The following is a 26668-nucleotide window of genomic DNA, read 5'->3' on the forward strand; positions in this document are numbered from 1 at the left end:
CACACTCCTGGGCCAGACTACACTCAATCATAGGACCCACTGAAGAGATGAGCCTTCAGTAAAGACTTAAAGTTTGAGACTGAGTCTGCATCTCTCACATGGGTAGGCAGACCATTCCATAAAAATGGAGCCCTATAGGAGAAAGCCCTGCCTCCAGCTGTTTGCTTAGAAATTCTAGGGACAATTAGGAGGCCTGCGTCTTGTGACCATAGTGTACGTGTAGGTATGTACGGCAGGACCAAATCGGAAAGATGGGTAGGAGCAAGCCCATGTAATGCTTTGTAGGTTAGCAGTAAAACCTTGAAATCAGCCCTTGCCTTAACAGGAAGCCAGTGTAGGGAGGCTAGCACTGGAGTAATATGATCAATTTTTTGGGTTCTAGTCAGGATTCTAGCAGCCGTATTTAGCACTAACTGAAGTTTATTTAGTGCTTTATCCGGGTAGCCGGAAAGTAGACCATTGCAGTAGTCCAACCTAAAAGTAACAAAAGCATGGATACATTTTTCTGCATCATTTTTGGACAGAAAGTTTCTGATTTTTGCAATGTTACGTAGATGGAAAAAAGCTGTCCTTGAAACAGTCTTGATATGTTCTTCAAAAGAGAGATCAGGGTCCAGAGTAACGCCGAGGTCCTTCACAGTTTTATTTGAGACGACTGTACAACCATCAAGATTAAATGTCAGATTTAACAGAAGATCTTTGTTTCTTGGGACCTAGAACAAGCATCTCTGTTTTGTCCGAGTTTAAAAGTAGAAAGTTTGCAGCCATCCACTTCCTTATGTCTGAAACACAGGCTTCTAGCGAGGGCAATTTTGGGGCTTCACCATTCATCACTCCTCCCTGCTCCATTATCAGATAAGTTAACAATGTGGGTCGACACACAAGTTAACTTCTCTATCTTAGTACATGCATTTCACACTTACGTCAGTAACCGGTTATGGTATAAAGAAATAAACAGACAAGTGTTCATATTTAATATAAGCAACATTTATTATACTTAGATGTTATGGATGAGCGCGTTGTTTGTTTGTTTTGTTCCTCTCTCTCTCCATCTCTGTAGCTTCCGGGTATGCTGGATAAGGACCCGAGCTAAGGGAATTGGGCTTACTTTGTAGTGTCTGTCCGGAATGGCTCATTAATGTAAATGGGCATATTGAAAGACACTGTCAGTAGTGATGTAATTTTGTAAATGTTATATTGTGATATTGTTTCATAAAACGTGTTGCAATGAGTATGTTTAGTTGAATGGAAAATGTAGGTTTGAATAGGTAATTGCTTAACTTGCGGGACACAGCCAGTGAAATATCAGGGCAGCAAATTCAAAAACAACAAAATGTCATAATTCAACTTTCTCAAACATACAACTATTTTACACCTTTTTAAAGATACACTTCTCCTTGATGTAACCATATTGTCCGATTTCAAAAAGGCCTTACAGCGAAAGCAAAACATTAGATTATGTTAGGAGAGTACATAGACAAAAATAATCACACAGCCATTTTCCAAGCAAGGACGTGTCAATAAAACCCAAAACACAGCTAAATGAAGCACTAACCTTTGACGATCTTCATCAGATGACACTCCTAGGACATTATGTTACACAATACATGTATGTTTTGTTTGATAAAGTTCATATTTATATCCAAAAACAGCATTTTACATTGGCGCATGATGTTCAGAAAATGTATTCCCACCAAAACTACCGGTGAATGTGCACATCAATTTACAAAAATACTCATTATAAACGTTGACAAAATATATAACAATTATGTAAAGAATTATAAATAGACTACTCCTGGATGCAACTGCTGTGTCAGATTTTAAAATGGCTTTACGGAGAAATATTCTGAGTACATAGCTCAGCCATCACAGCGAGCTATACAGACACCCGCCAAGTTCGGGCCACCTAAACTCAGAATTAGTATTAGAAATACTCTCTTACCTTTGCTGATCTTCGTCAAAATGCACTCCCAGGACTGCTACTTCCACAAGAAATGTTGTTTTTGTTCGAAATAATCCATATTTATGTCCAAATACCTCCGTTTTGTTCGTGCGTTCAGAGCACTATCCAAAGGCATAACGCGCGAGCGCGGTACCAGAGACGAAAAGTCAAAATGTTCCATTACCGTACTTGGAAGCATGTCAAACGCTGTTTAAAATCAATCTTTATGGTATTTTTAACGTAAAATTGCTATAATATTCCAACCGGACAATAGCGTATTCATTCAAGGAGAAAAAGAAGGAACAGCGCGCTCGCGGGATCGAGCATATCCAATCCCTTTGTCCACTCAGTAACTGAGCTCCTATACTCTGCCCAGTGACAGGAGAATGCTGGAACAACTTTCTGAAGGCTTTTGACAGCCAATGGAAGCCTTAGGAAGTCCAACGTAACCCCACAGATACTGTAGTTTCGAAAGGGACTAGAAAGAACTACAATTCTCAGATCCTCCACTTCCTGGTTGACTTTTTCTCAGGTTTTTGCCTGCCATATGAGTTCTGTTATACTCACAGACACCATTCAAACTGTTTTAGAAACTTCAGAGTGTTTTCTATCCAAATCTACTAATAATATGCATATTCTAGTTTCTGGGCCAGAGTAGTAACCTGTTTAAATTGAGTGTTTTTCATCCAGCCGTGAAAATACTGCCCCCTAGCCCAGACAGGTTAATTAATTAGTGTTAATTGTTCTGAGGGGAGGGGCTACCCCTACAAAAGGAGCCTCTCTTTCTGTTCATCGAGAGGCATTTTGGATTGAGCTGTGGATGGGGCAGCATTGTTTTTAGCGGTCCCATAAGATATATGTTTGATGGCAGTACTGTTTTTGTTCCGGAATCACTATGTAAATAAACACCCTTGCACAGAAGAACTTTTGCCGCTCCGCCATCTTTTTATTTTGATAGACGTTAGGTTTTCCAGTTTAGCCTTCTGGCCTACTCTGTGACAACGAGGGAGCTAGTTTCTTATGACAAATGTTTTTAGTTTTTAGGGGTGCAACTGCATCTAGGGTTTTGCGCAAAGTTAAATTGAGTTCCTCAGTTAGGTGGTTAACTGATTTTTGTCCTCTGATGTCCTTGGGTAGGTAGAGGGAGTCTGGAAGGGCATCAAGGAATCCTTGGGTTGTCTGAGAATTTCTAGTACGACTTTTGATGCTCCTTGGTTGGGGTCTGAGCAGATTATTTGTTGTGATTGCAAACGTAATAAAATGGTGGTCCGATATTCCAGGATTATGAGGAAAAACATTAAGATCCACAACATTTATTCCACGGGACAAAACTAGGTCCAGAGTATGACTGTGGCAGTGAGTAGGTCCAGAGACATGTTGGACAAAACCCACTGAGTCGATGATGGCTCCGAAAGCCTTTTGGAGTGGGTCTGTGGACTTTTCCATGTGAATATTAAAGTCACCAAAAATTTGAATAGTATCTGCTGTGACTACAATGTCCGATAGGAACTTAGTGAGGAACGCTGTATATGGCCCAGGAGGCCTGTAAACAGTAGCTATAAAAAGTGATTGAGTAGGCTGCATAGATTTCATGACTAGAAGCTCAAAAGACGAAAACGTCGTTTTTTTTTTTTGTAAATTGAAATTTGCTATCGTAAATGTTAGCAACACCCCCGCCTTTGCGGGATGCACGGGGGATATGGTCACTAGTGTAACCAGGAGGTGAGGCCTCATTTAACACAGTAAATTCATCAGGCTTAAGCCATGTTTCAGTCAGGCCAAGCACATCAAGATTATGATCAGTGATTAGTTCATTGACTATAACTGCCTTTGAAGTGAGGGATCTAACATTAAGTAGCCCTATTTTGAGATGTGAGGTATCACGATCTCTTTCAATAATGGCAGGAATGGAGGAGGTCTTTATTCTAGTGAGATTGATAAAGCGAACGCCGCCATCTTTAATTTTGCCCAATCTAGATCGAGGCACAGACACTGTCTCAATGGGGATAGCTGAGCTGACTACACTGACTGTGCTAGTGGCAGACTCCACTAAGCTGGCAGGCTGGCTAACAGCCTGCTGCCTGGCCTGCACCCTATTTCATTGTGGAGCTAGGGGAGTTAGAGCCCTGTATATGTTCGTAGATAAGATGAGAGCACCCCTCCAGCTAGGATGGAGTCCGTCACTCCTCAACAGGCCAGGCTTGGTCCTGTTTGTGGGTGAGTCCCAGAAAGAGTGCCAATTATCTACAAATTCTATCTTTTGGGAGAGGCAGAAAACAGTTTTCAACCAGCGATTGAGTTGTGAGACTGCTGTAGAGCTCATCACTCCCCCTAACAGATGTTTCTACAACTTGATTGGAGTCCACCTGGGGTAAATTCAATTGATTGGACATGATTTGGAAAGGCACACACCTGTCTATATAAGGTCCCAACGTTGACAGTGCATGTCAGAGTAAAAACCAAGCCATGAGGACAAAGGAATTGTCCGTAGAGCTCCAAGACAGAATTGTGTCAAAGCACAGATCTGGGGAAGTGTACCAAAAAATGTCTGCAGCATTGAAGGTCCCCAAGAACACAGTTGCCTCCATCATTCTTAAATGGAAGACGTTTGGAACCACCAAGACTCTTCCTAGAGCGGGCCGCCTGGCCAAACTCAGCATTTGGGAGAGAAGGGCCTTGGTCAGGGAGGTGACCAAGAACCCGATGGTCACTCTGACAGAGCTCCAGAGTTCCTCTTTGGGGATGGGAGAACCTTCCAGAAGGACAGCTATCTCTGCAGCACTCCACCAATCACGTGTTTATGGTAGAGTGGCCAGACGGAAGCCACTCGTCAGTAAACGGCACACAACAGCCCGCTTGGAGTTTGCCAAAAGACACCTAAAGGACTCTCAGACCATGAGAAACACAATTCTCTGGTCTGATGAAACCAAGATTGAACTCTTGGGCCTGAATGCCAAGCGTCACGTCTGGAGGAAACCAGGCACCATCCATATGGTGAAGCATGGTGCGGCAGGTAGCCTAGTGGTTAGAGCGTTGGACTAGTAACGGAAGGTTGCAAGATCAAATCCCTGAGCTAACACGGTAAAAATCTGTCTTTCTGCCCCTGAACAAGGCAGTTAACCCACTCTTCCTAGGCCATCATTGAAATTAAGAATTTGTTCTTAACTGACTTGCCTAGTTAAATAAAGGTAAAATAAATAAATGGTGGTGGCAGCATCATGCTGTGGGGATGTTTTTCAGCTGCAGGGACTGGGAGACTAGTCAGGATTGAGGGAAATATGAACGGAGCAAAGTACAGAGATATCCTTGATGAAAACCTGCTCCAGCGAGCTCAGGGCCTCAGACTGGGGTGAAGGTTCACCTTCCAACAGGACAATGGCCTGTCCTTGTGTGGCCCAGCCAGAGCCCGGACTTGAACCCGATCGAACATCTCTGGAGAGACCTGAAAATAGCTGTGCAGCGATGCTCCCCATCCAACCTGACAGAGCTTGAGAGGATCTGCAGAGAAGAATGGTAGAAACTCCCCAAATACAGGTGTGCCAAGCTTGTAGCGTCATATCCAAGAAGACTCTAGGCTGTAATTTTTGCCAAAGGTGCTTCAACAAAGTACTGAGTAAAGGGTCTGAATACTTATGTAAATGTGTATAAGTTTATTTTTTATTTCTGACAACCTGTTTTTTCTTTACCGGGTATTCTGTGTAGATTGAGAAGGGAAAAAACTATTAAATCAATTTTAGAAAAAGGCTGTTACGTAACAAAATATGGAAAAAGTCAAGGGGTGTGAATACTTTCCGATTGTAATGTCTGAAATAAAACTTGGTTTTCTTCTCTCCCTTCACTGCACTGACTGGAAAAGCTTTGAAAGGGGGGAAAAAATATGGTGGAAGCTCGTCATTTGCGTGGCTTTCACCAGGTTCATTCTGTCAGATCAGTGCAGATGAAGGAGCAGAGGCGAGGACTAAGGAGAGGACAGATTTTTAGACAATGAGAAAGAGCAAGGGCTGGATTCAGACCTGGGACGCCATAATTAACTACCAGGAAGAAAATAAACATGACTAAACAGCAAACCTTAAGGCCTGGAGAAAAATTTGAATAGCTCTACTGCTGTATAATGAGCTGCTTTTGGAAGAGAGAGGTGTTTCTACATCTTCCATTTGATTACAACATGATTCAGGCTAATCCATAACGGTGTGTATAAAACAGTAGCTTCCTATAAGCAGCACCAAGTTGATTAGAATCACTCAAACCAGTGACATTCAGACTGTGAGGCCGCTGCGGTTGCCAGTTGCTGAAAAATGATTCAAAATCCTTCCTTGAATCTCTAATCTTATATGGCAGGTTTAGTTGTCTTGTGGTGACCCGGCATATTATGAGTCAGTGTGTTCCAAGGCAATACACAGGGGATATGCTAATGTCTCTCCCCCTACTGTATTTAAAGCCCCTTTTCCTTTCACTTATCTCTCACTTTCTATGTTTCTTCCTGACTTGAGAGAAAATGTTTATGTTTGTCTGTAGGGCTGGTTTCACTGGAAAGATACTTTTTCCACAAGTTCTCTCCTGTTGACACATTTTACATTTTAGTCATTTAGCAGACGCTCTTATCCAGAGCGACTTACAGTAGTGAGTCATACATTTTTTTTCCCGTACTGGTCCCCCGTGGGAATCGAACCCACAACCGTGGCATTGCAAACACCATGCTCTACCAACTGAGCCACAAAGGATCTGGGGCCTGGAAGATGATTGCTAGCTAGCTGGCCTAGCTAACCTATAGCCTGCAGGAGCTGTGTTAATTTTGCTTTATTCCGGGACAATGTGGACCGTCAGGACTTTCAATGTAGCAACTATTTGCTTGCAGAGGACTACAGGGGCGAAGTGGCTACTCTTAGCAAACAAGTGGCGAACCTACACAAGCTACTGGGGAATCCACGCCCTTCTACTTTTACTTTCTCTTCTAACCCAGTAGCCGGACGCCACGCTGTCCTGGTGGAAGTGTCGCCGCCGTGTCAGCTCTCCACAGCCGACTGGCCGGTACTCTGCAGGGATCCTTCCCCAAAAGGGTCTCTCCCTTCCCTGGAGAATGGAGTTAGTAGGATGCTCCTGGTGACTTGGTGGATTTTCCTGTTTTCGATCCTACCAACCAGCTATGGAGATATGTCACTCGCCGTGGAAGTCGAAAACAGCGACCTTTGGCAATGGGGGCCTCCTTTGCGAAGGTAAGCCCAGACCGGATACTCACTAGAAACAACTTCGCTACCCTGGATCCAGAGGTTCCGGTGCATTCCCCTGGGGGCTTCCGATTTGAGATTGGATCAGATCCTCAGAGTCAGGTGGTGCATTGGAGACTGATGTGTTCCTGTCCTGTCTTTTCACAATACTATTGCAGATCAACATAAAAGCCTAAAAGACAGCCGTGGTGTCGCTCTTCATTTCTTGGTTCTCCTGTGGTGCATAAGAAACCCGCTACACTGAGGCGGTGTGCCCTAGTAGTAAGTACACTGTTAGCACTGAGGCGGTGTGCCCTAGTAGGAAGACCACTGTTAGCACTGAGGCGGTGTGCCCTAGTAGGAAGACCACTGTTAGCACTGAGGCGGTGTGCCCTAGTAGGAAGACCACTGTTCGCACTGAGGCGTTGTGCCCTAATAGGAAGACCACTGTTAGCACTGAGGCGGTGTGCCCTAGTAGGAAGACCACTGTTAGCACTGAGGCGGTGTGCCCTAGTAGGAAGACCACTGTTAGCACTGAGGCGGTGTGCCCTGGTAGGAAGACCACTGTTAGCACTGAGGCGGTGTGCCCTGGTAGGAAGACCACTGTTAGCACTGAGGCGGTGTGCCCTGGTAGGAAGACCACTGTTAGCACTGAGGCGGTGTGCCCTAGTAGGAAGACCACTGTTAGCACTGAGGCGGTGTGCCCTGGTAGGAAGACCACTGTTAGCACTGAGGCGGTGTGCCCTGGTAGGAAGACCACTGTTAGCACTGAGGCGGTGTGCCCTGGTAGGAAGACCACTGTTAGCACTGAGGCGGTGTGCCCTGGTAGGAAGACCACTGTTAGCACTGAGGCGGTGTGCCCTGGTAGGAAGACCACTGTTAGCACTGAGGCGGTGTGCCCTGGTAGGAAGACCACTGTTAGCACTGAGGCGGTGTGCCCTAGTAGGAAGACCACTGTTAGCACTGAGGCGGTGTGCCCTAGTAGGAAGACCACTGTTAGCACTGAGGCGGTGTGCCCTAGTAGGAAGACCACTGTTAGCACTGAGGCGGTGTGCCCTGGTAGTAAGTACACTGTTAGCACTGAGGCGGTGTGCCCTAGTAGGAAGACCACTGTTAGCACTGAGGCGGTGTGCCCTAGTAGGAAGACCACTGTTAGCACTGAGGCGGTGTGCCCTAGTAGGAAGACCACTGTTAGCACTGAGGCGGTGTGCCCTAGTAGGAAGACCACTGTTAGCACTGAGGCGGTGTGCCCTAGTAGGAAGACCACTGTTAGCACTGAGGCGGTGTGCCCTAGTAGGAAGACCACTGTTAGCACTGAGGCGGTGTGCCCTAGTAGGAAGACCACTGTTAGCACTGTTAGCCCTAGTAGTAAGTCCTTTGTGTGAAGCTCGCCCCCCCAAAAAACATTTTTGGGGTGTTACTACATGATTCCATATGTGTTATTTCATAGTTTTGATGTCTTCACTATTATTCTACAATGTAAAAAATAGTAAAATTAAAGAAAAACCCTGGAATGAGTAAGTGTGTCTAAACTTTTGACTATTACTGTATGTGACATCAATAGAGAAGTATATTTTCTGGGTGATTTAAACATTGACTGGCTTTCATCAAGCTGCCCACTCAAGAAAAAGCTTCAAATGCTAACCAGTATCAGCCAACCTACCAGGGTATTTACAAACAGCACAGGAATTATTATTTTAATTAACTAGGCAAGTCAGTTAAGAACAAATTCTTATTTACAATGACGGCCTACCGGGGACCAGTGGGTTAACTGCCTTGTTCAGGGGCAGAAAGACAGATTTGTACCTTGTCAGCTGAGGGATTCTATCCAGCAACCTTTTGGTTACTGGCCTAACCCTCTAACAACTAGGCTACCTGCCGCCCCTTAATCATCAAGATGTATTGATCACATCTTTACTAATGCTGCACAAATTGGCTTTAAAGCAGTATCCAAATCCATCGGATGTAGTGATCACAATATAGTAGCCATATCTAGGAAAAGCAAAGTACCAAAGGCTGGGCCTAATATAGTGTATAAGAGGTCATACAATAAGTTTTGTGATGATTCCTATGTTGATAATGTAAATAATATTTGCTGGTCTGTGGTGTGTAATGAGGAGCAACCAGATGCTGCACTTGACACATTTATGAAAGTGTTTATTCCAGTTACTAATAAGCATGTACCCATTAATGAAATGACAGTAAAAACTGTTAAATCCCTGTGGATTGACAAGGAACTTAAAAATGGTATGGTTGAGAGGGATGAGGTTAAAGGAATGGCAAATAAGTCTGGCTGCACAACCGATTGGCAAGTGTACTGCAAATTGAGAAATCAATCAGTGGTATTGTTAACAAATACGCCCCCATAAAGAAAATGAGAATTGAAAACTGGTTCGACCGTGATCTTGCAGAGTTACTCCATCTCAAGAATTGCATTTGGCGAAAGATTCGGCACACGCATACTCAGGCTGATTGGCTCTCGTTCAGGCAAATGAGAAATAAGTGCACTCAGGCTATCCGGAAGGCCAAAGTTAGTTACTTTAAGGAGCAGTTCTCTCTCTGTGGATCTAACCCCAAGAAGTTCTGAAAAACGGTTAAAGACCTGGAGAATAAACCCTCCTCCTCACAGCTGCCCATGTCCCTTATTAACGTTGATGATGTGGTTGTTACTGACAAGAAGTACATGGCTGAGCTCTGACCCGATGCCATGAATGTCTCCATTGAGCGTTTTTGTTTTATTGAAATGGAATTTACCCCGCCTATGACAATGCGTTTTTTTTACCCACATAATGCCAACTTTGTTTATGTTTACTTTCAGGTCGCAGCTGCAAAAGCAGTAAATGGTCTTCCGTATTGGTTTTGGGGATTTTTTTGTGTACCTTGTCTTATGCTGCCTCTGCTATTAATTTATTTCCTGCTCTCTCTCCCCTTTTTCTCTATCCCATTCTCTCCTTCTCCCATTCTCTTGCTCTCTCTGCCCTTCACCTACACTCTCTCTCCTCCTAAGTAATTGATGCCTCCCTCCTTACCTTGCCTGGTGTAGTCAAGGAGGCGACGGCAGTCCGAAGGTCAACATCGATACTGAGCTAACAGTGAAACAGCAGTTCACACTCCCTACTAATGAGAGCCTATTAGGCTCAGCTTGAAAAGTCCAACTTTGAGTAGAAGTAAAAAAAAATATCAGATTCGATTAGTCTTTCGCCAGACATATTTGATCATGAATTTTTTAAGTTACAGCAGTGTCAGCAGAGGCATGATTGGAAGTCTGAGACAGTATCTGCTTCAGGGCCATATTCTGACTTGAGATAGCACTAAACTCATTTGTCTCCCATTAATGTCAATGAATGACGCAAAAGTCAGAGTTAAGTTGCTCCTGTTATTTTCAGAAGGGAATACAAGACGAGAACAAAGCTAAAATCATGAAATTGTAATTTTAGTAACTTCCCCTGAAGGCCTTACTCATGCTGTTTTATCCTTTGTGTTACCTTTGTGTTCTACATTGTACAAGTATATTATATTGCTCAGAAAAATATCAGGTATAGAGTCTATTATTTATGCTACATTGCAGCTGTGTTGAAACGGATGTAAACAGATGTGATTTAGTCGAGTGGGAGAACCCTTTTGACAGTGGCTTGAACAGACCACTGATGGTGTCAGCCTGTAGCCCTCTACACAAACATGCCAAAATACTACATTACCCTACTGGCACAGTTCTTGAGAGAGCAATGGCGATCAATCAGATTGATATCTTGTTTGTTGACTGTCTGAATGTGTAAATAAGGATAAGTCGTGTTTCGGAGACAGAGAGACAGAGAATGTGTGTGTGTGTGTGTGTGTGTGTATTTTGCATGAGTAAGGTGATTTATGTCTTCACCTTGATGTCTTTGTGTGTCTTGTATCCAGATTGATCACTATGCCCAGAGGGATTTGAAGAGGGGACTCCAGCTCTTTGGCACCGAGGGCAACGTGGGCTTGACCAACGCCTGGATGATCGTACAAACGGATGTAAGTCCTTAAGCAGAGTGTTTGTGTGTGTGTTCACAAGATGGTGCCGATAGAGATGGCAATGTCGCTTCTAGTCCTTAGGAAACTGTGCAGTATTTAGTTTTTTTATGTATTATTTCTTACATTGTTAGCCCAGAAAACTTTCAGTTTTCACGCTTCAAGATTGCTTCGATCACGTAGACTGGGATATGTTCCGGGTAGCCTCCGAGAATAACATTGATGCACATGCTGACTCAGTGAGCGAGTTTATAAGGAAGTGTATAGGAGATGTTGTACCCACTGTGACTATTAAAACCTTCCCTAACCAGAAACCGTGGATTGGATGGCAGCATTCACGCAAAACTGAAAGCACATACCACCGCATTTAATCATGGCAACGTGACTGGAAACATGGCCGAATACAAACAATGTAGTTATTCCCTCCGTAAGGCAATCAAACAAGCAAAGCGTCAGTATAGACAAAGTAGAGTCGCAATTCAATGGCTCAAACACGAGACGTATGTGGCAGGGTCTACAGACAATCACGGATTACAAAAAGAAAACCAGCCCCGTCACGGACATCGATGTCTTGCTTCCAGACAAATTAAACAACTTCTTTACGTACTTTGAGTACAATACAGTGCCACCGACGCAGCCCGATGCCAAAGACCTTGGGCTCTCCTTCTCCGTGGCCGACGTGAGTAAAACATTTAAACGTGTTAACCCTTGCAAGGCTGCCGGCCCAGACGGCATCCCTAGCTGCGTCCTCAATGCATGCGCAGACCAGCTGGCTGGTGTGTTTACGGACATATTCAATCAATCAATCCCTATCCTAGTCTGCTGTCCCTTCATGCTTCAAGATGGCCATCATTGTTCCTGTTCCCAAGAAAGCTAAGGTAACTGAACGAAATGACTATCGCCCCGTAGCACTCACTTCTGTCATCATGAAGTGCTTTGAGAGACTAGTCAAGGATCATATCACCTCCACCCTACCTGTCACCCTAGACCCACTCCAATTTGCTAACCGCCCCAATAGGTCCACAGACGATGCAATCGCCATCACACTGCACACTGCCCTATCCCATCTGTACAAGATGAATACCGATGTAAGAATGCTGTTCATTGACTACAGTTCAGAATTCAACACCATAGTACACTCCAAACTCATCATTAAGCTTGAGACTCTGGGTCTCGACCCTGCCCTGTGCAACAGCATTACTCATCTTATATGTACAGTTGAAGTAGTTTTGGCAAGTCGGTTAGGACACCTACTTTGTGCATGACACAAAGTCATTTTTCCAACAATTGTTTACAGTCAGATTATTTCACTTATAATTCACTGTATCACAATTCCAGTGGGTCAGAAGTTTACAAACACAAAGTTGACTGTGCCTTTAAACAGCTTGAAAATTCCATAAAATGATGTCATGGCTTTAGAAGCGTCTGATAGGCTAATTGACATAATTTGAGTCAATTGGAGGTGTACCTGTGGATGTATTTCAAGGCCTACATTCAAACTCAGTGCCTCTTTGCTTGACATCATGGGAAAATCAAAAGAAATCAGCCCAAAAATTGTAGACCTTCACAAGTCTGGTTCATCCTTGGGAGCAATTTCCAAACGGCTGAAGGTAACACATTCATCTGTACAAACAATAGTACGCAAGTATAAACACCATGGAACCACGCAGCCGTCATACCGCTCAGGAAAGAGACGCATTCTGTCTCCTAGAGATGAACGTACTTTGGTGCGAAAAGTGCAAATCAATCCCAGAACAACAGCAAAGGACCTTGTGAAGATGCTGGAGGAAACGGGTACAAAAGTATATATATCCACAGTAAAACAAGTCCTATAATCGACATAACCTGAAAGGCCGCTCAGCAAGAAAGAAACCACTGCTCCAAAACCACCATAAAAAGCAGGACTATGGTTTGCAACTGCACATGGGGACAAAGATCATAGTTTTTGGAGAAATGTCCACTGGTCTGATGAAACAAAAATAGATCTGTTTGGCCATAATGACCATCGTTATGTTTGGAGGAAAAAGGGGGAGGCTTGCAAGCCGAAGAATATCATCCCAACCGTGAAGCACAGGGGTGGTAACATCATGTTGTGGGGGTGCTTTGCTGCCGGAGGGACTGGTGCACTTCACAGAATAGATGGCATCATGAGGTAGGAAAATTATGTGGATATATTAAAGCAACATCTCAAGACATCAGACAGGAAGTTAAAGCTTGCAAATGGGTCTTCCAAATGGACAATGACCCCAAGCATACTTCCAAAGTTGTGGCAAAATGGCTCAAGGACAACAAAGTCAAGGTATTGGAGTGGCCATCACAAAGCCCTGACCTCAATCTTATAGAACATTTGTGGGCGGAACTGAAAAAGCGTGTGCGAGCAAGGAGGCCTACAAACCTGACTCAGTTACACCAGCTCTGTCAGGAGGAATGAGCCAAAATTCACCCAACTTATTGTGGGAAGCTTGTGGAAGGCTACCCAAAATGTTTGACCCAAGTTGAACAATTTAAAGGCAATGCTACCAAATACTAATTGAGTGTATGTAAACTTCTGACCCACTGGGAATGCGATGAAATAAATCACTCTACTATTATTCTGACATTTCACATTCTTAAAATAAAGTTGTGATCCTAACTGACCTAAAACAGGGAATTTTTACTAGGATTAAATGTCAGGAATTGTGAAAAACTGAGTTTAAATGTATTTGTCTAAGGTGTATTTAAATTTACGACTTCAACTGTGTATAGTGTATCCTTCACTATCTATTCTTTACTATCTATTGCATCTTAACCGCTCTGTCACTGCTCATCCATATATTTTATACTTATCCCATTCCTAGATTGTGTGTATTATGTTTTGTTGTGTAATTTGTTAGATATTTGGTTTTGTTGTGGAATTGTTTGATATTACCTGTCAGATACTGCTCTTCTGTCGGATCTAGAAGCATAAGCATTTTGTTACACTCGCAATAACATCTGCTAACCATGTGTATGTGACCAATAAAATGTTATTTGATGCAAGGCACTTAACCCTAATTGCTCCTGTAAGTCATCCAAAGCGTCTGCTAAGTGACTAAAATGTAAGTCAGCTTGTCCTGCTTAGACTGCCCCCTGGTGGTCAACATTAGAACAGTACAGTCGTCTTAAATGAGTCTGGTCCTAGATCGGTTTATGACACTGAATGACAATGACCATAGGAGTTTGCAAGACTGCACAATCAGATCTGGGGCCAGGCAGTTCAAGCTTGGAGAAATACAGTACTGCAGGCTAATTACATTATCATATGTACCACTTCATAGGGACAAAGGATTATGCAATCAAACCTGATTCCAACCAATAAGAATAGCCTTCGATTCTTTAAATAGGCTGTCAATCAGTAAGACGAATGCAAATTGGACCGCACGGCTCCCCGAAGAACAACACTGTTTGTTTCCACACTCACTTTGATGTGCTTGGCTTTGTATTATTCATGACCAAAATCCACAGCTCAAGTCATGGGCAAAGGAAAGTAGGAAACACAAGGTGAGGAAAGATAGTAGAGGAAAGATTGAATAAAAGGAGCTCGTAAAAATGCTGCAGGCACTGCTGGTGAAAGCTGCCGATAGACATCAAAAGATACCAGATACAAGATATCAGACTTTGGGCTGTTTATCACAGAAGGGGCCACTTTTACATTATAGAGTCCAGTTTGGTTGTTTGTAGTGGGCATTAGTTGTGTGACTGACAGCACGTGTGTGTGTGTGTGTGTGTGTGTGTGTGTGTGTGTGTGTGTGTGTGTGTGTGTGTGTGTGTGTGTGAGAGAGAGAAAGACCATGGGTTCAACGTGAAATTCTAGATTGAGTCAAATGTCAAAACCGCAGCAAGAAAAGTTCTCATTCCATAAAACCATGCTTACCCTCTCCACACCTCACTGAATCCATTACCACACTGCAAAATGCTAATCTATTTTCAATTCAGTAATGGCCACTTTGGAGTGATGAGGGAGAACTATCTAAATAAAAGATGTGACAGATATGTTTAACATGTCAGTGCCTGAGAACGATCTCTGTTTATGAGTCATGCATAATGGTTTTAGTGTGTAGCGTGTTCGCTTTTCCTCTCTGTTCTGTCATTGACGTGCAGTGTCCTTGTCTGGTGTAGTTCCGCTGCTGTGGCGTGACCAACCACACGGACTGGTTTGACGTGTACAACGCCAGCCGTGTGCCTGACTCCTGCTGTCTGGAGTACAGCGACAACTGTGGCCTCGAGAACCCAGGGACCTGGTGGACTGCGGTAAGATGCACAGAATCAAACATGCACGAACACAAACACATATGCGCACACACACACACACTCTCTCTGACATGAATACGCACACGCATGCACACTAGTTGTTCCCAAATGTTATTTTGTTGTTTTTGGTGCCCAAATGTAATTTTCTTTTTTTGTTCAAAAGCCTCCCTTGTGACCAACCAGGTAAACAAAACATTATACTGTGAAAAATCTCCGACAATCCACACAGTCCACTGAGCTTTTGCTAAAACCCTACCCACGCTTTGGGAAACACTGCTCTGCTGTGCTGAGGAGAACTACCTGTTTTCATATTCCTTATACCTGTGGTACAAGGCATATTCAAATATAAGGGGTATTTAATCCCTAAAAGTGGGGGGGAGCTTTACTGCACAAGTAATAACACATTCTTAAATGGCAAAACAGACAGTCAAAAAAATGTATCATAAAGAATAAGGTTTAGATCTAGGAGAAAGCTTAGGAATAATTGTGTATTTTTTTGGGACACGTTTAACCCCTTTTTTGGGGGCACAAAACTACTTCCATACTTTCATTCATTTTTTTAAACTGGTACCGGGTTACCTTTAGACTAGTCCCGTGACACTTGTGGGAGTCGTAGGAAAAAAATGGAGAACACCATAGTGGGGTCATAGACCGATTTTCGGGATGCCTCCTCGTCTGACAAACAGAGTAGTATCTCCGCCACTTTCCACAGATATATCTCTAGTTTAGACACATTTTGATGGAGATTTGTTTATGTTAATCAACTCTATGGGGTTTTTAAATCTAGGCTTTGAGGTCTGCAGCAGCAGTGCTGATTTTTCTTTCGCCCCTGGTAGTTAGTTAATATATAATTACTTGATTAATACCCGTGTTGGGCGAGAGAATCCACTCAACTGGTGTCCCAGGTCTAAATCCCTGATTCTAGGGAAGACTGAAAACCAGCAGTGTTATAGACTAACAGGCTGACTACACCACTCGCGTCGCGTGCGCGTTGCAAAATAAATAGAAATCTATGTTATTCAATTATTCAGCGCGCCAACGTTGCCAAGGGCTAAACTAGAAATCAGTTATATTTGTGACGCAGATCGCGCTGCAAGTCCTGCCTCTCCCATCTCCTCATTGGTTTATAGAAGCAGGTATCCACGTGCCATCTCCTCATTGGTTATACCCACATGGGTGACTGAAAGACGAACGAGGTCAGTGGCGGTAATGCACCTAATTTATGAAAGTTGCCGGTCGCAATATAAAGTCAAGAGAAGAAAAAGCCTGGAAGGAAGAGAGATGACTAGAAACGATTCAGTTGAACGTTTTATGTGTGGATTAATTGGCGGAGTAGAGGACCTTGTGCATTTCAGGTAAAATAACAACTCAATGTTTATATCCCAGGACAAATTAGCTAGCAATAGCAAGCTAGCTAAATAGGGCAAATTAGCTAGCAAGTACACGCTAACTAGCTAAATTGCCATAAATGTTTAATGCTTTTCGACCTGTCCCCAAATTAATATAATTGGTTCAGAGTTTGCTTTGATATTTTAACCTGCGTGTCGTGATCGTGTTTGGTGTGGGGGGACAAAATACATTTATGCACGATGGCGCACGCGTGCAGCCAGTTTGGGTTTCGTGTAAGGCATAAATTCTTTCTGCCGTGTACCATGCCAGGCTCATACAATCTGTGCCAGTCCCATCACTGTCTGCCATTGTCTATGCCACTATCTTTAATTATTACAACAACCACTTTGAGGATATACAAACTATTCACAATTATTTTTACATAAAGACTTGTAGGTCTCTAGTGGTACATCATCCTTTTCACTGTGTTACACGTAATGAATGTTGAAAAGGGAGAGTTGGATAAACTTTATACACTAAGTGTATATCCTGTTCGTGTTGGCCATGAAAAATTCAGCCCACTCGCTTGTTTAAATGTTGTCCCAGCACAGAGCGACGGTATCTGCAAGTCACTCCCATCCTTCTGCCCATTTCGCTAGATAGGGATGTTAGCTATCGCAGGGAACATTGGTTCAAAAGAGCAGAGGTGGGCGAAATGTGGAAGGCATCCATATGGGACCCACTTAGCTAACATGACAAGGAGCTGATTTGCAGAGTAAAAGGCATGTATGGGATGTGGGCAGTGTAGAAAAGGGTCTGGGCCAATACTCTTGTAAGTCCACCAAGACTAGCACCAGATGGAGTGAATGAGGAAACACATTAAATGTTTGTTTTTGTTTTCTCTAACCTTTCAAATAAAATCACTTTTTCCATGGCTGTTCTATTGACTGAAATGAAATGGAATTGATCCCAACCCTGCTGTAGGCTACACTTCGGGCACCTTATGCTATAAATGAGGGGGTTTTGTATAATGTGCTTTAAAATATTTCTTTCCATTCTTGTGTGTCTCCACAGCCATGCTACGAACGGGTGAAGGATTGGCTACAAGAGAATCTGGTGGCATTGTGGATCTTCGCCCTGTGTACGGCACTCACACAGGTACAGACACTGGTGGCACCATTGTACGGTTTACAAGCATTTCGCTACACCCCCAGTAACATCTGCTAAACACGTGGATGTGACCAATACATTTTATTTGGTCGATTTTGAAGTGCACATTAAAAGTCCTTTTGAATGCTTATGTTTCAGTGGGTAGCGTTTTATAGTGATGTCTATTGACAGGGAACCACAGCATCTTAGCTTGGCACCAGAAGATCGGCATTTTGCTTTTCCAACTTTGACCATTGTTGTCATTGCTATACATTCCAAATATCTGCACATATGAACGTTTTACGGTAGCTTGCATTGCATTGGGGTCAGACTGAATGGCATGATGACATATTGTACAGATCTGGAACCAGGCTAATATCGCTAATAATTGATAAGAAATTAGATGATTTGAAAGTAAGCCACTATTGTTAACTATTACAGTGAATTCAAATTCATGGAGACTGGCCGTGTCTGAATACCCATACTAGCTTACTACATACTTAAACTGCATACTATTTAGCACGCAGCATAGTAAAAAGTATACAGTATGCCGCGACCGCACCGTAGTAGTGGATCCTGACTGGCTGAGTACGTGGGGCGGGGCTGAGTGTGGGTGAATTTTTCTTGCATCGCATTATCCAACGGTAGTGGTGCGTGGGTAAAATAACTGTGGACCCATAGTTCTGATTTCTGTGTGCGTTTGTGCAAATAGAAAAACGTGTTGACTCACTCTACTTGTAGAGAAACGCCAATGTCATCCTCCTCTCTCATGTTGACGAACAGTCTACCACTCTGTCATAAAGTACACGCTTTTATTTTTTGTTGTCCTAGGCTACCTGGCTAAAATGCTTGCTCGCTAGCCTAACTTCCATTCATGGGCAACGTTAGCAAGTTAACATTAGCCTTTTACATCTAGCTACCTATTGAACTTCCATCCTCTCAGGCCAGGGGCACAACAATGTATGAATTAATGGTTGGATCAGAATCTCCATTATAATCATTGGCCAGTACCGAGAATTAAGCAAAATCACAAGTCCAAATCCCTATTTCCATCCATGGCTAATTTAGGAAAGGGACAATTTTAGCTAGCTTGCTATCTAGCCACCCGGAGGACAACAACACAATGAGATGCAACAATTCAAGTTTTTCTGTCAATGATGCAAGTTCTCAATGGGATTTGATAGCAGTGATGTCAAAATCCAAGCTAGTTTACCTTGGCATTCATGAATACAAGCCACTGTTAACCAGCCTGATAATAGCTAACTTCCAATTAGATTAATTTGTCTACACTCAATGGAGCTATAGGCCTACTCAGGGTGGTTATAGGCAGACTATCACATTCCACCTATACCGTAGCCCATATAGCCCTTCTATCCTATTTAAAAAGGACTGAAGACAGAAACAAATAATTTGGTCCCATTTCAACATATTTGTTAGTAAAATCAACTGAATCATATACATTAGCCTAGTACACACACCAAAACTTTTCAATCAAAAGGCTATTGCACAGAAAAATGTGGATAGTTGGGTGCATGGCAAATTCAGAACCGCTGGACAGCAACATAATAATCTAAAGCACTGATCATTGGGAAGGAGTTAAGGCTTGATCCATACATTAAATAATTAAACAGGTAGCCTACAAAACTAAAACAATCCATATGTTAAAAACAAAAAGCCTGATTACATGACATCAATAACGCAGCCACATCCCGAGTCCCCGGTGCCGACACATTCAATAAATCAAGATGTTTTAGTATTTAGTTTAAAAGCTCTGATGAAGGCCAAGAGAACAATAAACACTTTATGAGAAAACAGAAATCCACTTTGGGTAAAAAAAAATGTTTTTTAAAGATGCAGCCTACGATGCAATACTCGCAAGTTTTTGAACACCTACTCATTCCAGGGTTTTTCTTTATTTTTTACTATTTTTGACATTGTAGAATAATAGTGAAGACATCAAAGTTATGAAATAACACATGGAATCATGTAGTAACCAAAAAAAGTGTTTAACAAATCAAAATAATTTATATTTAAGATTCTTCAAATATCCACCCTTTGCCTTGACAGCTTTGCACACTCTTGGCATTCTCTCAACCAGCTTCACCTGGAATGCTTTTCCAACAGTCTTGAAGGAGTTCCAACATATGCTGAGCACTTGTTGGCTGCTTTTGCTTCACTCAATTTGGTTAAGGTTGGGGGATTGTGGAGGCCAGGTCATCTGATGCAGCTCTCCATCACTCTCCTTCTTGGTCAAATAGCCCTTACACAGCCTGGAGGTGTGTTGGGTCATTGTCCTGTTGAAAAACAAATGATAGTCCCACCAAGAGCAAACCAGATGGGATGGCGTATCGCTTCAGAATGCTGTGGTAGCCATGCTGGTTAAGTGTGCCTTGAATTCTAAATAAATGACAGTGTCACCAACAAAGCACCCCCACACCATCACACCTCCTTAATGTTTCCCAGTGGGAAATACACATGCGGAGATCATCCGTTCACCCACACCGCATCTCACAAAGACATGGCGGTTGGAACCAAAAATCAAATGTCCACCGGTCTAATGTCCATTTCTCGTGTTTCTTGGCCCAAGCAAGTCTCTTCTTCTTATTGGTGTCCTTTAGTAGTGGTTTCTTTGCAGCAATTCGACCATGAAGGCCTGCTTCACACAGTCTCCTCTGAACAGTTGATGTTGATGTGTCTGTTACTTGAGCTCTGAAGCATTTATTTTGGCTGCAATTTCTGAGGCTGGTAACTCTAATGAACTTATTCTCTGCAGCAGAGGTAACTCTGGGTCTTCCATTCCTGTGGCGGTCCTCATGAGAGCTAGTTTCATCATAGCGCTTGATGGTTTTTACAACTGCACTTGAAGAAACTTTAAAAGTTCTTGACATTTTCCATATTGACTGACCATGTCTTAAAGTAATGATGAACTGTTGTTTCTCTTTGCTTATTTGAGCTATTCTTGCCATAATATGGACTTTGTCTTTTACCAAATACGGCTATCTTCTGTATACCACCCCTACCTTGTCACAACACAACTGATTGGCTCAAACGCATTAAGAAGGAAAGAAATTCCACAAATTAACTTAAGACACACCTGTTAATTGAAATGCATTCTAGGTGACTACCTCATGAAGCTGGTTGAGAAAATGCCAAGAGTGTGCAAAGCTGTCATCAAGGCAAAGGGTGGCTATTTGAAAAATCTTAAATATATTTTGATTTGTTGAACACTTTTCCGGTTACTACATGATTCCATGTGTTATTACATAGTTTTGATGTCTTCACTAGTATTCTACAATGTAGAAGGAAGTAGGTGTTCTAAAACCTTTGAGCGGTAGTGTATAAACTATAAAACTTTCTATTTCCGCATACTGAGAATGCGTCTTATGCGATTGCATTGTTTTGTCTGATTGGTTCATTTCTGTAGCAAATCCCCATATCTTGATTATCAGCTGTTGTCAAAGCCGAAATGAGTATGACATCCGGGCATTTAAAGTAAACTAGATTTCAAATGTAAAAACATTTGCGTACTCAAACGGCCTACTATTTAGGACGCAAGTATGGGTATTCGGACACGACCACTTTTATTGATGATGTAGTTGTGTCACATTGATTTTGATTGTGTATGTGTTCCCTTTGTGTAGATTCTGGGTTTGGTCTTCTCTATGACGATGTTCTGCCATGCAGTCAAAGTGGAGACCTTCTACGCCTAGCTTTGCCCCAAAGGACTCTGGGAATGAGGAAGGCACACACACCCCTCCCCTCCCACAGACCCTCTCCCTCCACTCTTTCTCAGCGACACCCTCGCAGACCAATCCTCATGTAACATCTTCACAACAACCTGTACTGTTAAACAACCACCAATGTCATATCGGGAGCCGATGGATGGTTTTTGCTCAATAAAATGTTATTCGCTCATTTTGTGCTCAGCATATACATGTAATATATAGAAATACACATAGAGCTGTAATCCTTTTTTAAAGATGTTTTAAATTATTTTGAATCATTCTATAATCTTAAGTGTTTTGAAATGAGAGGAGAGCTAAGGAATGCAGGTCAAGAGGGCATTTAGTAAAACAGCCCATGCGAGTACTAAAAGGGCGTGGTTCTTATGATGGTGTTTAATAAAATGTTTGGCTCGTCCAAATCGATTTATCCTCGAGTTTTTTTTCTTCCACCATCAAGAAATACAGTAAATTAGAATCCATTGTTAACAGTGAATTCATAATAACTTATTTAATGAACTAGTTAATCTGGAGGGATTTATTACATATAAATGAATAGAAGTAGAGCAACTTCAATACGAAGAATGTCTGGATGTTCACAAAACCCATGAAAATAGACAATGGTCCCTAGGCCCATCTCGAGTGTTGCACAGATCAACGAGTCATCCTAGGCTACTAAATGTCTCGATCTCACAGAATCTGTCAAGATCCTCGACAACGTCTCCCTGCTATGGCCTAGGGGCATTTCTTTCTCACAGTTCTCATCAATGTTATTACATTCACATTCACCCAACATCTGTGTGACCCCCATGAATAACCATTCCTTTTTTACCCCCGTCTACAGTCGTTTAGCTATTTCTAGCTTGGTAGATCAGTCTTCCGTACCAAATGCATGAGAACATCAGAACTCCAAAACAACATTTGATTAGAAATGTGTTTGTGGTCACAACCGGCTGTGATCGGGACAATTGACCTAGCGTCATCTGAGTAGGTGAGGGTTTGGCTGGGGGGGGCTATACTTGGCTCATAGCGCTCTAGCGACGGGCCGGGCGCCTGCAGGCTGACCTCGGTCATCAGTTGAACAATGTTTCCTCCGACACATTGGTGCAGCTGGCTTCCGGGTTAAGCAGGCAGTACATTAGTGTCTAGTTTGAGAATCAGATGCCTCACAAGTCCTCAACTGGCAGCTTCATTAAACAGTACCCGCAAAACACCAGTCTCAACGTCAACAGTGAAGAGGCGACTCTGGGATGCTGGCCTTCTAGGCAGAGTTTCTCTGTCCCGTCCGTGTCTGTGTTAATCTTTTATTTTTATTGGCCGGGCTGAGATATGGCTTTTTCTTTGCAACTCTGCCTAGAAGGCCAGCATCCCGGAGTCGCCTTTTCACTGTTGACGTTGAGACTGGTATTTTGCGGGTACTATTTAATGAAGCTGGGTGTAGTAAGTTATAACACGCTTTGGTGATTACATTTCACTTCCTTAAGTTAAACTATATTTTGTTAAAATGAAACAATAAAAAAAAATTGGAGTTACAATTCATGTAAGTAAATCTGTCAATTGAAATAAATTCATTTGGCACTAATCTATGGATTCCACGACTGGGAATACAGATATTCATCTGTTGGTCATAGATACTATACCTTAAAAAAAAGGTGGATCAGAAAACCAGTCAGTATCTGGTGTGACCACCATTTGCCTCATGCAGCGCAACATCTCCTTTTGCTTAGAGTTGATAAGGCTGTTGATTGTGACCTGTGGAATGTTGTCCCACTCCTCTTCAATGGCAAAGTGGCTGGGTATTGGCGGGAACTGGAACACGCTCTCGTACACGGCAATCCAGAGCATCCCAAACATGCTCAATGGGTGACATGTCTGGTGAGTATTCAGGCCATGGAAGAACTGGGAAATGTTCAGCTTCCAGGAATTGCGTACAGGTCCTTGTGATGTGGTGCCGTGCATTATCATGCTGAAATATGAGGTGATGGCGGCAGATGAATTGCACGACAATGGGCCTCAGGATCTCATCACAGTATCTCTGCATTAAAATTGCCATTGCTCATGAAATCAACACTTTTACATTTTGCTTTTATATTTTTGTAAAGTATACATTTACTTTAGGGCCTCAACCCATTGCATGACCACCAAACTACAGTACGCCTAAACCACCCCCAGTCACTACAGGCACCCTAAAGGTCATACTAAAATGTTTCACATATTAAAAGGGCTATATGTTATTTCCTTTGAACAAGTGTCCACACATGCTTTTCTCCCCCCTACTCTCGCCACCTCTTGGAGACCGCTATTGCGCCTCGAGTTCATCATAGACCTACTTTCTGCAAACTTCTCCCTCCACTCAGCGGATCCATAATTCATTCCCATGTTCGCTTACTTTCTCCCTTCCCGCACTTGATCAATAAAACATATACGTGCGCTCGCGGTCATCCTCTTTCACCTCTCCACTCCCTCGTTTTCTCGTCTCTGAAGCCGCTGACAGTTAATGAAACATTAAAGACGGAGAGCTGACTCGGGAGTGCAAACATGACAATGGTTGAACTGGAGATATTTCACAGTCTGCTTGTATCTACGAAGATGATTGGCCTGGGAGTACATCCGCTGTATGGTCCTGGAGACTGAGGTCATCTAGTAAAGTTGCTTTCCCAATCTTTTGTCAGTGTTCGTTAATTACAACCACTTCATTTGTAAAAAGGTGTCTAAAGGTAGTATAGCCCTAAGCTACATGGCGCACAGCTCTGTTCCTTGATTGCTGCATGCAGATTTCCATCATTTGTTTTTTATAGGGACTGATTTATACATTGGAAACAGTGGTGCACACTCTCCGACCAATCACAATACAGTACCAATTAAGTACCAGATAGAAACTAAAATCACGATTTTGGAAACTAGACATATGTTATGTAGAACAAACATGCCTCTGACATGTAGAACGAGGAATCATGTCGGCTCTATTCGTGGCATTTCTATCGACAACGTTTGGCAATTGTACATGGTGCAGCCCTTGAGGATTTAAGGGTCTGAGTTGTGCACCCCTGCTATAGAATAATGACATTTCCAAATTAAGGCTTTAACCAGCAGAATATCTTATTGTCAAAATGTATATAAAATGTATATATTGCCATGGCTGAACTTCTGTAGTAAAATCCAGAGTGAAGTCTCAAAAGGTATATGGCAAGGTAAGCGAGATAAAATGTAAGGATTATTTAGGTCTGTAATAAAGCCATTTTGTGGGGAAAAACTCATTCTGATTGGCTATGCCCTACCAGGCCCAGCCATGTGAATGCCATAGATTAAGGCCTAATGAATTGATTTAAATTGACTGATTTCCTTCTAAGAACTGTAACTCAGTAAAATCTTTGAAATTGTTGCATGTTTACATTTGTGTTCACTATATAAATCTCAACACATACAGTGCCTTCTGAAAGTATTCATACCACTTGTCTTATTCCACATTTTGTTGTTACAGCCTGAAATCAAAATAGATTTCTCTCCCATCTACACACAATAACACAAAATGACAAAGCGAAAATGTGTTTTGACATTTTTGTAAATTTCTTGAAAATGAAATGCAGAAATATCTAATTTACATAAGTATTCACACCACTGGGTCAATACATGTTAGAATCACCTTTAGCAGCGATTACGGCTGTCTTTCTGGATATGTCTCTAAGAGATTTGCACACCTGTATTGTACAAAATTGACACATTATTTTTTAAATTCTTTAAGCTCTGTCAAGTTGGTAATCGTCATTGCTAGACAGACATTTTTAAGTCTTTCCATAGATTTTCAAGCCGATTTAAACTGTATCTAGGCCACTAAGGAACAGGTTGTCTTGGTAACCAACTCCAGTGTATATATGGCCTTGTTATTGTCCTGCTGAAAGATGAATTTGTCTCCTAGTGTCTGTTGGAAAGCAGACTGAACCAGATTTTCCTCTAGGATTTTGCCTGTGCTTAGCTCTATTTTATTTATTTTTATCAACAAACAAAAAAACATACCCATAACATGATGGCGCCACCACCATGCTTTAAAATATGAAGAGTGGTGCTCAGTGATGTGTTGTGTTGGCTTTGCCCCAATTTTTTTGTACTTTAGTGCCTTGTTGCATGTTTTGGAATATTTGTATTCTTTCACTTATCTTAGCATTGTTGTTGATCCATCCTCAGTTTTCTCCTATCGCAGCCATTAAACTCTGTAACCGTTTTAAAATCACCATTGACCTCATGGTGAAATCCCTGAGCGGTTTCCTTCCTCTCCGGCAACTGAGTCAATAAGGACGCCTGTATCTTTGTAGTCCCCCATATTATTTTTTGTATATATACAGTATCAGTCAAAAGTTTGGACACCTACTCATTCAAGGGTTTTTCTTTATTTGTACTATTTTCTACATTGTAGAATAATAGTGAAGACATCAAAACTATGAAATAACACATAAGGAATCATCTAGTAACCAAAAAGGTGTTAAACAAATCAAAATATATTTTATATTTGAGATTCTTCAAAGTAGCCACCCTTTGCTTTGATGACAGCTTTGCACACTCTTGGCATTCTCTCAACCAGCATATTCTGCGGTCCAACTCATCCTAAACCATCTCAATTGGGTTGAGGTCAGGTGATTTTGGAGGCCAGGTCATCTGATGCAGCACTCTATCACTCTCCTTCTTGGTCAAATAGCCCTTACAAATCTGGAGGTGTGTTGGGTCATTGTCCTGTTGAAAAACAAATGATAGTCCCAGTAAGCGCAAACCAGATGGGATGATGTATCGCTGCAGAATGCTGTGGTAGCCATGCTTGTTAAGTGTGCCTTGAATTCTAAATAAATCACAGACAGTGTCACCAGCAAAGCACCCCCACACCATCACACCTCCATGCTTCACGGTGGGAGCCACACATGCAGAGATCATCCGTTCACCTACTCTGCATCTCACAAAGACACAGCTGGTGAAACAAAAATCTCAAATTTTAACTCATCACCCCAAAGGACAGATTTACACCGGTCTAATGTCCATTGCTCGTGTTTCTTGGCCCAAGCAAG

General features: G+C 42.4%; 1 protein-coding gene across 3 annotated transcripts in view; it reads left to right on the top strand.

Annotated features, from left to right (window-relative positions):
* The window catches only part of LOC115202850 (tetraspanin-4), a 105733-nt gene extending 83692 nt beyond the window's left edge, over window positions 1–22041 (top strand). For all 3 annotated transcript variants that reach the window (XM_029766926.1, XM_029766925.1, XM_029766924.1), the window contains 4 exons: window positions 11050–11151; window positions 15286–15417; window positions 17821–17904; window positions 21537–22041. In XM_029766926.1, the coding sequence (XP_029622786.1) occupies window positions 11050–11151; window positions 15286–15417; window positions 17821–17904; window positions 21537–21605 (387 nt within the window). In that variant the 3' untranslated portion in view covers window positions 21606–22041. The remainder of the gene's footprint in view (window positions 1–11049; window positions 11152–15285; window positions 15418–17820; window positions 17905–21536) is intronic.
* The last annotated feature ends 4627 nt before the right edge of the window (window positions 22042–26668 follow it).

This window comes from Salmo trutta, chromosome 12 (assembly GCF_901001165.1).
Source record: "Salmo trutta chromosome 12, fSalTru1.1, whole genome shotgun sequence".
Taxonomy (NCBI): domain Eukaryota; kingdom Metazoa; phylum Chordata; class Actinopteri; order Salmoniformes; family Salmonidae; genus Salmo; species Salmo trutta.